This window comes from Mus musculus, chromosome 7, assembly GCF_000001635.26.
Source record: "Mus musculus strain C57BL/6J chromosome 7, GRCm38.p6 C57BL/6J".
In the NCBI taxonomy this organism is placed as follows: Eukaryota; Metazoa; Chordata; class Mammalia; order Rodentia; family Muridae; genus Mus; species Mus musculus.
The window spans coordinates 140,418,529-140,431,251 of record NC_000073.6 but is presented as its reverse complement, the minus strand read 5'-3'; the positions used below and the strand labels follow the sequence as shown (position 1 = coordinate 140,431,251).

General features: G+C 41.9%; 1 protein-coding gene across 1 annotated transcript; it reads left to right on the top strand.

The window, feature by feature from the left end:
• Positions 1 to 11,480: 11,480 nt before the first annotated feature.
• Olfr532 (olfactory receptor 532) lies at positions 11,481 to 12,410 on the top strand. Its single transcript, NM_147026.1, has one exon. The coding sequence runs from the start codon at positions 11,481 to 11,483 to the stop codon at positions 12,408 to 12,410; it is 930 nt and encodes a 309-aa protein (NP_667237.1).
• Positions 12,411 to 12,723: the final 313 nt, after the last annotated feature.

Below are 12,723 nucleotides of genomic sequence, written 5' to 3'. Positions count from 1 at the left end.
CTCTTCTCAAGGATAAAAGAACCTCTGGTGGAATCACCATGCCTGACCTAAAACTGTACTACATAGCAATTGTGATCAAAACTGCATGGTACTGGTATAGTGACAGACAAGTAGACCAATGGAACAACAGAATTGAAGACCCAGAGATGAATCCACACACCTATGGTCACTTGGTCTTTGACAAGGGAGCTAAAACCATCCAGTGGAAAAAAGACAGCATTTTCAACAAATTGTGCTGGCACAACTGGCGGTTATCATGTAGAAGAATGCGAATTGATCCATTTCTATCTCCTTGTACTAAGGTCAAATCTAAGTGGATTAAGGAACTCCACATAAAACCAGAGACACTGAAACTCATAGAGGAGAAAGTAGGGAAAAGCCTCGAAGATATGGGTACAGGGAAAAAATTCCTGAATAGAACAGCAATGGCTTGTGCTGTAAGATCAAGAATCGATAAATGGGACCTCATAAAATTGCAAAGCTTCTGCAAAGCAAAAGACACCGTCAATAAGACAAAAAGGCCACCAACAGATTGGGAAAGGATCTTTACCTATCCCAAATCAGATAGGGGACTAATATCCAATATATATAAAGAACTCAAGAAGGTGGACTCCAGAAAATCAAATAACCCCATTAAAAAATAAGGCTCAGAGCTGAACAAAGAATTCTCACCTGAGGAATACCAAATGGCAGAGAAGCACCTGAAAAAATGTTCAACATCCTTAATCATCAGGGAAATGCAAATCAAAACAACCCTGAGATTCCACTTCACTCCATTCAGAATGGCTAAGATCAAAAACTCAGGTGACAGCAGATGCTGGTGAGGATGTGGAGAAAGGGGAACACTCCTCCATTGTTGGTGGGATTGCAAGCTTGTACAACCACTCTGGAAATCAGTCTGGCAGTTCCTCAGAAAATTGGACATTGTACTACAGGAGGATCCCGCAATACCTCTCCTGGGCATATATCCAGAAGATGTCCCAACCGGTAAGAACACATGCTCCACTATGTTCATAGTAGCCTTGTTTATAATAGCCAGAAGCTGGAAAGAAACCAGATGCCCCTCAACAGAGGAATGGATACAGAAAATGTTGTACATTTACACAATGGAATACTACTCAGCTATTAAAAAAATGAATTTATGAAATTCCTAGGCAAATGGATGGACCTGGAGGGTATCATCCTGAGTGAAGTAACCCATTCACAAAGGAACTCACACAATATGTACTCACTGATAAGTGGATATTAGCCCAGAAATGTAGGATACCCAAGATATAAGATACAATTTGCCAAACGCATGAAATTCAAGAAGAACGAAGACCAAAGTGTGGACAATTTACCCTTTCTTAGAAATGGGAACAAAACACCGATGGAAGGAGTTACAGAGACAAAATGTGGAGCTGTGACGAAAGGATGGACCATCTAGTGATTGCCATATGCAGGGATCCATCCTATAATCAGCGTCCAAATGCTGACACCATTGCATACACTAGCAAGATTTTGCTGAAAGGACCCAGATATAGCTATCTCTTGTGAAACAATGCCGGGGCCTAGCAAACACAGAAGTGGATGATCACAGTCAGCTATTGGATGGGTCACACGGCCCCCAATGGAGGAGCTAGAAAAATTACCCAAGGAGCTAAAGGGAACTGCAACCCTATAGGTGGAACAACAATATGAACTAACCAGTACCCTGGAGCTCTTGTTTTTAGCTGCATATGTATCAAAAGATGGCCTAGTCGGCCATCACTGCAAAGAGAGGCCCATTGGACTTGCAAACTTTATATGCCCCAGTACAGGGGAACGCCAGGGCCAAAAAGGGGGAGTGGGTGGGTAGGCGATTGGGGGGATGGGTATGGGGGACCTTTGGGATAGCATTGAAAATGTAAACGAGGAAAATACCTTAAAAAAAAAAAAAAAAAAAAAACCTCCGAATAGACTGGACCAGAAAAGAAATTCCTCCCGACACATAATAATCAGAACAAAAAATGCACTAAATAAAGATAGAATATTAAAAGCAGTAAGGGAGAAAGGTCAAGTAACATATAAAGGCAGGCCTATCAGAATTACACCAGACTTTTCACCAGAGACTATGAAAGCCAGAAGAGCCTGGACAGATGTTATACAGACACTAAGAGAACACAAATGCCAGCCCAGGCTACTATACCCAGCCAAACTCTCAATTACCATAGATGGAGAAAACAAGACTGCCACGACAAAACCAAATTCACACATTACGTTTCCACGAATCCAGCCCTTCAAAGGATAATAACAGAAAAAATTCTATACAAGGACGGAAATCACGCCCTAGAAAAAACAAGAAAGTAATCCCTCAACAAACCAAAAAGAAGACAGCCACAAGAACAGAAAACCAACTCTAATAACAAAAATAAAAGGAAACAACAATTACTTTTCCTTAATATCTCTTAATATCAATGGACTCATTTTCCCAATAAAAAGACATAGACTAACAGACTGGCTACATAAATAGGACCCAACATTCTCCTGCTTACAGGAAACCAATCTCAGGGAAAAAGACAGACACTACCTCAGAGTGAAAGGCTGGAAAACAATTTTCCAAGCAAATGGTATGAAGAAACAAGCTGGAGTAGCCATTCTAATATCGAATAAAATTGACTTCCAACCAAAAGTTATCACAAAAGACAAGGAGGGACACTTCATACTCATCAAAGGTAAAATCCTCCAAGAGGAACTCTCAATTCTGAATTTCTATGCTCCAAATGCAAGGGCAGCCACATTCATTAAAGACACTTTAGTAAAGCTCAAAGCACACATTGCACCTCACACAATGATAGTGGGAGACTTCAACACACCACTTTCATCAATGGACAGATCTTGGAAACAAACTAAACAGGGACACAGTGAAACTAACAGAAGTGATGAAACAAATGGACTTAACATATCTACAGAACATTTTATCCTAAAACAAAAGGATATACCTAATTCTCAGCACCTCACAGGACCTTCTCCAAAATTGACCATATAGTTGGTCACAAAACAGGCCTCAACAGATACAAAAATATTGAAATTGTCCCATGCCTCCTATCAGACCAACATGGACTAAGGCTGATCTTCAATAACAACATAAATAATGGAAAGCCAACATTCTCGTGGAAACTGAACAACAATCTTCTCAATGATACCTTGGTCAAGGAAGGAATAAAGAAAGAAATTAAAGACTTTTTAGGGTTAAATGAAAATGAAGCCTCAACATACGGAAACTATGGGACACAATGAAAGCATTTCTAAAAGGGAAACTCATAGCTCCGAGTGCCTCCAAAAAGAAACGGGAGAGAGCACACACTAGCAGCTTGACAACACATCTAAAAGCTCTAGAAAAAAAGGAAGAAAATTCACCCAAGAGGAGTAGAAGGCAGGAAATAATCAAACTCAGGGGTGAAATCAACCAAGTGGAAATAAGAACTATTCAAAGAATTAACCAAACGGGGAGTTGGTTCTTTGAGAAAATCAACAAGATAGATAAACCCATTGCTAGACTCACTAGAGGGCCCAGGGACAACATCCTCATTAACAAAATCAGAAATGAAAAGGGAGACATAACAACAGATCCTGAAGAAATCCAAAACACCATCAGATCCTTCTACAAAAGGCTATACTCAACAAAACTGGAAAACCTGGATGAAATGGACAAGTTTTTAGACAGATACCAGGTACCAAAGCTAAATCAAGATCAGGTTAATGATATCAACGGTCCTATACCCCTAAAGAAATAGAAGCAGTCATTAATAGTCTCCCAGCCAAAAAAAAGCCCAGGACCAGACAGGTTTGGTGCAGAATTCTACCAGACCTTCAAAGAAGATCTAATTCCAGTTCTGCACAAACTATTCCACAAAATAGAAGTAGAAGGAACTCTACCTAACTCATTCTATGAAGCCATAATTACTCTGATACCTAAACCACAGAAAGACCCAACAAAGATAGAGAACTTCAGACCAATTTCCATTATTAATATCGATGCAAAAATACTCAATAAAATTCTTGCTAACCAAATCCAAGAACACATTAAAGCAATCATCCATCTTAACCAAGTAGGTTTTATTCCAGGGATGCAGGGATGGTTTAATATACGGAATTCCATCAATGTAATCCATTATATAAACAAACTCAAAGACAAAAATAACATGATCATCTCGTTAGATGCGGAAAAAGCATTTGACAAGATCTAACACCCATTCATGATAAAAGTCTTGGAAAGATCAGGAATTCAAGGCCCATACCTAAACATGATAAAAGCAATCTACAGCAAACCAGTAGCAAACATGAAAGTAAATGGTGAGAAGCTGGAAGCAATCCCACTAAAATCAGGGACTAGACAAGGCTGTTCACTCTCTCCATACCTATTCCACATTGTACTTGAAGTCCTAGCCAGAGCAATTCGACAACAAAAGGAGATCAAGGGGATACAAATTGGAAAAGATGAAGTCAAAATATCAATTTTTGATATGATAGTATATATAAGTGACCCTAAAAATTCCACCAGAGAACTCCTAAGCCTGATAAACAGCTTCGGTGAAGTAGATGGATATAAAATAAACTCAAACAAGTCAATGGCCTTTCTCTATACAAAGAATAAACAGGCTGAGAAAGAAATTAGGGAAACAACACCCTTCTCAATAGTCACAAATAATATAAAATATCTTGGCGTGACTCTAACTAAGTAAGTGAAAAATCTGTATGATAAAAACTTCAAATCTCTGAAGAAAGAAATTAAGGAAGATCTCAGAAGATGGAAAGATCTCCCATGCTCATGGATTGGCAGGATCAACATTGTAAAAATGGCTATCTTGCCAAAAGCAATCTACAGATTCAATGCAATCCCCATCAAAATTCCAACTCAATTCTTCAACGAATTGGAAGGAGCAATTTGCAAATTTGTCTGGAATAACAAAAAACCTAGGATAGCAAAAAGTCTCCTCAAGGATAAAAGAACTTCTGGCGGAATCACCATGCCAGACCTAAAGCTTTACTACAGAGCAATTGTGATAAAAACTGCATGGTACTGGTATAGAGACAGACAAGTAGACCAATGGAATAGAATTGAAGACCCAGAAATGAACCCACACACCTATGGTCACTTGATCTTCGACAAGGGAGCTAAAACCATCCAGTGGAAGAAAGACAGCATTTTCAACAATTGGTGCTGGCACAACTGGTTGTTATCGTGTAGAAGAATGCGAATCGATCCATACTTATCTCCTTGTACTAAGGTCAAATCTAAGTGGATCAAGGATCTTCACATAAAACCAGAGACACTGAAACTTATAGAGGAGAAAGTGGGGAAAAGCCTTGAAGATATGGGCACAGGGGAAAAATTCCTGAACAGAACAGCAATGGCTTGTGCTGTAAGATCGAGAATTGACAAATGGGACCTAATGAAACTCCAAAGTTTCTGCATGGCAAAAGACACCGTCAATAAGACAAAAAGACCACCAACAGATTGGGAAAGGATCTTTACCTATCCTAAATCAGATAGGGGACTAATATCCAACATATATAAAGAACTCAAGAAGGTGGACTTCAGAAAATCAAATAACCCAATTAAAAAATGGGGCTCAGAACTGAACAAAGAATTCTAACCTGAGGAATACCGAATGGCAGAGAAACACATGAAAAAATGTTCAACATCCTTAATCATCAGGGAAATGCAAATCAAAACAACCCTGAGATTCCACCTCACACCAGTCAGAATGGCTAAGATCAAAAATTCAGGTGACAGCAGATGCTGGCGTGGATGTGGAGAAAGAGGAACACTCCTCCATTGTTGGTGGGAGTGCAGGCTTGTACAACCACTCTGGAAATCAGTCTGGCGGTTCCTCAGAAAATTGGACATAGTACTACCGGAGGATCCAGCAATACCTCTCCTGGGCATATATCCAGAAGAAGCCCCAACTGGTAAGAAGGACACATGCTCCACTATGTTCATAGCAGCCTTATTTATAATAGCCAGAAGCTGGAAAGAACCTAGATGCCCCTCAACAGAGGAATGGATACAGAAAATGTGGTACATTTACACAATGGAGTACTACTCAGCTATTAAAAAGAATGAATTTATGAAATTCCTAGCCAAATGGATGGACCTGGAGGGCATCATCCTGAGTGAGGTAACACATTCACAAAGAAACTCACACAATATGTACTCACTGATAAGTGGATATTAGCCCCAAACCTAGGATACCCAAGATATAAGATATAATTTGCTAAACACATGAAACTCAAGAAGAATGAAGACTGAAGTGTGGACACTATGCCCCTCCTTAGATTTGGGAACAAAACACCCATGGAAGGAGTTACAGAGACGGAGTTTGGAGCTGAGATGAAAGGATGGACCATGTAGAGACTGCCATATCCAGGGATCCACCCCATAATCAGCATCCAAACGCTGACACCATTGCATACACTAGCAAGATTTTATTGAAAGGACCCAGATGTAGCTGTCTCTTGTGAGACTATGCCGGGGCCTAGCAAACACAGAAGTGGATGCTCACAGTCAGCTAATGGATGGATCATAGGGCTCCCAATGGAGGAGCTAGAGAAAGTAGCCAAGGAGCTAAAGGGATCTGCAACCCTATAGGTGGAACAACATTATGAACTAACCAGTACCCCGGAGCTCTTGACTCTAGCTGCATATATATCAAAAGATGGCCTAGTCGGCCATCACTGGAAAGAGAGGCCCATTGGACTTGCAAACTTTATATGCCCCAGTACAGGGGAACACCAGGGCCAAAAAGGGGGGGGGGGCAGGGGAGTGGGGGTGGGTGGATATGGGGGACTTTTGGTATAGCATTGGAAATGTAAATGAGCTAAATACCTACTAAAAAATGGAGAAAAGAAAAAAAAATGAAAAAAAAAAGAAATTTGGGAAACAACACCCTTCTCAATAGTCACAAATAATATAAAATACCTTGGCGTGACTCTAACTAAGGAAGTGAAAGATCTGTATGATAAGAACTTCAAGTCTCTGAAGAAAGAAATTAAAGAAGACCTCAGAAGATGGAAAGATCTCCCATGCTCATGGATTGGCAGGATCAACATTGTAAAAATGGCTATCTTGCCAAAAGCAATCTACAGATTCAATGCAATCCCCATCAAAATTCCAACTCAATTCTTCAACGAATTAGAAAGGGCAATCTGCAAATTCATCTGGAATAACAAAAAGCCTAGGATAGCAAAAACTCTTCTCAAGGATAAAAGAACCTCTGGTGGAATCACCATGCCTGACCTAAAGCTTTACTACAGAGCAATTGTGATAAAAACTGCATGGTACTGGTATAGTGACAGACAAGTAAACCAATGGAATAGAATTGAAGACCCAGAAATGAACCCACACACCTATGGTCACTTGATCTTCGACAAGGGAGCTAAAACCATCCAGTGGAAGAAAGACAGTATTTTCAACAAATTGTGCTGGCACAATTGGTTGTTATCATGTAGAAGAATGAGAATCGATCCATTCCTATCTCCTTGTACTAAGGTCAAATCTAAGTGGAACATAAAACCAGAGACACTGAAACTTATAGAGGAGAAAGTTGGGAAAAGCCTTGAAGACATAGGCACAGGAAAAAAATTCCTGAATAGAACAGCAATGGCTTGCGCTGTAAGATCGAGAATTGACAATGGGACCTCATGAAACTGCAAAGCTTCTGCAAAGCAAAAGACACCGTCAATAATACAAAAAGGCCACCAACAGATTGGGAAAGGATCTTTACCTATCCCAAATCAGATAGGGGACTAATATCCAATATATATAAAGAACTCAAGAAGGTGGACTCCAGATAATCAAATAACCCCATTAAAAAATGGGGCTCAGAACTGAACAAAGAATTCTAACCTGAGGAATACCGAATGGCAGAGAAACACATGAAAAAATGTTCAACATCCTTAATCATCAGGGAAATGCAAATCAAAACAACCCTGAGATTCCACCTCACACCAGTCAGAATAGCTAATCCAAAAATTCAGGTGACAGCAGATGCTGGCGAGGATGTGGAGAAAGAGGAACATTCCTCCATTGTTGGTGGGATTGCAAGCTTGTACAACCACTCTGGAAATCAGTCTGGCGGTTTCTTAGAAAATTGGACATAGTACTACGGGAGGATGCAGCAATACCTCTCCTGGGAATATATCCAGAAGATGTCCTAACCGGTAAGAAGGACACATGCTCCACTCTGTTCATAGCAGCCTTATTTATAATAGCCATAGGCTGGAAAGAACCCAAATGCCCCTCAACAGAGGAATGGATACAGAAAATGTGGTACATTTACACAATGGAGTACTACTCAGCTATTAAAAAGAATGAATTTATGAAATTCCTAGGCAAATGGATGGACCTGGAGGGCATCATCCTGAGTGAGGTAACACAATCACAAAGAAACTCACACAATACGTACTCACTGATAAGTGAATACTAGCCCAAAACTTAGGATACCCAAGATATAAGATACAATTTGCTAAATGCATGAAACTCAAGAAGAAAGAAGACCAAAATGTGGACACTGTGCCCCTTCTTAGAATTGGGAAAAAAACACCCATGGAAGGAGTTACAGAGACAAAGTTTGGAGCTGTACAAAAGGATGGACCATCTAGAGACTCAATATCCAGGGATCCACCCCATAATCAGCATCCAAACACTGACAGCATTGCATACACTAGCAAGATTTTGCTGAAAGGACCCAGATATAGCTGTCTCTTGTGAGACTATGCCGGGGCCTAGCATGCACAGAAGTGGATGCTCACAGTCAGCTATTGGATAGATCACAGGGCCCCCAATGGAGGAGCTAGAGAAAGTACCCAAGGAGCTAAAGGAATCTGCAACCCTATAGTTGGAACAACATTATGAACTAACCAGTACCCCGGAGCTCTTGACTCTAGCAGCATATGTATCAAAAGATGGCCTAGTTGGCCATCACTGGAAAGAAGCCCAGGATTTGTTCCATGTAGGACAACCAACCAACCGAATGAAAGGCATTCAGGTTGGCAAGCTATTGGAGTGGCACACAGTAAGCCTAGCCCATGTAACCTTGGATTTTTATAGGTGTGTGAAGCTATTAACATATTTGTCTTCCAAGATCATAACTAAATATGGTCCCAGGAGTTCTTTATGTCCAAACTGCTGGAATAGACAGCACCATTACAAAGGGAAAAAAATGGGATTGAAACCTGGCATTAAACAGTCCCATGTGTACCAGCCCCTAGGTAGCTCCAGGACATCAACAAGTGGAGCTCCTGTAACCATAAACAATGGGATGAGGGACAGTTTGTTAACAAGAAATACATCTTTCTACAGTGATCAAGGGTACATGATGCTTAGGCAAGATGTTTTGGTGGCATCCCTGGGGTAGAAATCACCAAGGGGTCAGTGTCCAAGAGTTGTGCACATGATCTCAGGCATCAGCTTTCTCCATGACTTATGGCTTGGCAACTGTGGCCTATAGAGACTCCTGTTTACCTCACTGTTGGTAATTGCTCTCTGAGGGCCACTCCCAAGAAATCCCAGAGTCCACCCCAGTGGCTAGTCTACATTAGGACAAAAGTACAAAAATGAGACACAGGGCTCTTTGTGGACATAATGTATGAATTCTTCCAAACACATAGACCTTTTGGATTTAGACCGACTTCTCCTGTCATGTGAGTTGTTCCTCTATTCATTTTTTCTGTTTGGGCATCCACCTTCTTGTCTCTCTTTCTTTCTTTCTTTCTTTCTTTCTTTCTTTCTTTCTTTCTTTCTTTCTTTCTTTCTTTCTTTCTTTCTTTCTTCCTTCCTTTCTTTCTTTCTTTCTCTCTCTCTCTCTCTCTCTCCCTCTCTCTCTCTCTCTCTCTCTCTCTCTCTCTCTCTCTCTCTCTCTCTCCCTCCCTCCCTCCCTCCCTCCCTTCCTTCCTCTCCTTCCTTCCTTCCTTCCTTCCTTCCTTCCTTCCTTCCTTCCTTCCTTCCTTCCTTTCCTTGTTTTTAACTTCTCTGAGGATGGGATGATTATCACAAGAGATTTGGTTTTGCTCTGATCAATTTTAGTGTATAAAAATATAAAAAAACAACTCTTACCAGAATCACCTTGCTTCAGAGTTGCAGTTTGAAACTTTAAATGCATGACTCTATAAGTCTGCTCTGTGCCTATGACCAGTTGATCAGTGTGAAAAGAAATCTTGCCCTATGGCTTGGCTCCGTGGCAGAGCTGGATCTCTAGGGAAGACTGTTTTCTGTGAGTCTGGTATAGAGTTCAGCACTCAGAAACTCCTGTGACCTGAGGAGTTACAAGCACATAGGTACTGGGGATGAGACATAATCAGAGGAGGCTTGGAGGTTCATTTGAGTAGCCTTATGTTCCATAAGATACCTTGGGTATCTATAGGGAATACCCTTGGCTTTGTGGGCACAAGTATGGGTCCTGAGAGTTCTATGGATAGCTTAGCTCTTCAGTGGGAGGGGATGGGGTTATCAAAATCTCAGGCACTGTTCTCAAGTTTACCCTGTAGGTGAAAGGCCTTGATCTGTGCACTAACAGGGGGAGAGTGTCTTCCTTGTTCAGCACATATCCTGTTTAAGTTCTTTGTTTTCTTGTAGCCAACATCCCACTGATGGAGTCTCCAGGATGGGTCTGGGCATGTTCAATCCCATCACACAGTAGAAAGGGGCAGAGCTCTTTCTCTGCATGCTGATCAGTCCTCATCCTTCTCTACGTGAGAGGCCTATACACATGGAGAGTCATGGATGATTACAGATATATGTGTATGAGGTGAAGAGAGGACAGATGTGAAACTGGCAGTGTGATAGTCTAGAAATTTGGCTGGATTGAAGCTGGATCTATGCCATAGCATGGTCAGACGCCTTCTCTGGCAGGCACAAGCCTCCACCAGTGCAAGGTAGCTGTTGTCCTCACTGAGTTTATCATTCACAAGGGAGTGACTCGGGGTGGCAATGGAGAAATAGAAAGTGTGGTGTGCAGAAAAGAGGTGCTATGCTATAACTGTTCCATGTTCTAAACCACTCCAGATCCCAATCGTCCTCTCTCCCAAACTGTTTTTCTGCCTGCCTCTGAGAAGGCAGCCCACCCCTTGATAAGTTTGGTCCTTTCTAGATCCAAAAAAGTCTATGCTGTAAAACAGACTGCCCCTTGGTATGCCTTAGCTGACTGGCATACATGCTAAGAGAAGCTCCAGTTCTCAAGGTATCATAGAACATGATGTATGTTAAAGCAAGCAGAATCTCTAGAAGGATATTGCCCATCACAGGCAGGGCTTCCTTCTGATCTGGGTCTACTGTGTACAGAGTGGAGAGTTCATGCTCACACTGTCACACTGTGTTGAGAGATGATGTTATCATTTCTACAGAAACAGAGCCATGAGAAGCAATCCTGGACCCAGTGTGAAATGATGGCTGCCCCATACCCTGTGTCTCCTTGACCATCCCCAGCTGTTTCACAGTAAATCCCAGAACTCACTCTCAAATGGCAATAAACAATTCCACAACTGTGGTGGAGTTTGTCCTGCAGGGACTCTCTGAGGACCCTGGGCTCCAGGCTCTCTTCTTGGCCTTTTTCTTGCTCCTTTACATCCTGGCTCTTGCAGGAAACACCCTCATCATCATAGCCATCAGCCTCAACCCAAGGCTTCACACACCCATGTATTTCTTCCTTGCAAACCTGGCCCTGTTGGACATCATCTGTACCTCCACTGTTGTTCCCAAGCTGCTGGAGGGTTTGGTGGGTAAGAGCAGCCACATTTCTTATAAGGGATGCATGACCCAAGTCTTCTTCCTCATCTGGGTTCTAGGGGCTGAGCTGCTGCTGCTCACTGCCATGGCCTATGACCGCTATGTGGCCATCTGCCGCCCACTGCACTACAACACACTGATGAGCTGGCCCATCTGTGTCCTGCTTGCAGGTTTTGTGTGGGTGATTGGCATAGCCAACACATCTGTGCATATTGGCCTGCTGGTGCGACTCAATTTCTGTGGCTCCAACCAAATTCGTCACTTCTTATGTGAAGTCCCAACACTGCTGCTTCTGTCTTGCAGCCCAACCACCCTCAACAACATTATGCTTGTCATCGCAGATGTTTATTTTGGTGTGCTCAACTTTCTGTTGACTATGATATCCTACAGCTTCATCATTTCCAGCATCCTGCGCATTCGCTCAGCCGAGGGCAAGAAGCGTGCATTCTCTACCTGCTCTGCCCACCTGGTAGTAGTCACCCTGTACTACTCCACCATCATCTACACCTATCTACAGCCTGGCTCTGGATCCTCCTTCCAGAATAGCAAGGTTGTTACCTTACTGTACACAGCAGTCAGCCCTACCTTGAATCCCATCATTTATTCTCTAAGGAACAAGGATGTGAAGGTAGCCCTCAAAAGGTTATTTCCCTGTTTTCATTGAGGAGGCAGAAGTCACCAAATGTGATTTGATCAAGCTGTTGTTGAACTATATGGGATGTGTGACTGAGAATTTGATGTCCTGTCAGAGTACAGATAGTTAATTTATATTGTAGATGTACATCTTCTGTGCCCTCCTTGGAGGAGACACTGGCCATTTTCTTTTGGAAGTGTGGGCATCCAGGTCTGAGGAAGGCTGTGTGTATATCCTGGAAAGCTATCTCTTACATAGAGCTTTTTGGTATCATGCATTTGAGAAAATCACCCAAACACCTATATTGGACTAAGTCCTCTTAGTTTGTACTTGAGAACTGTGT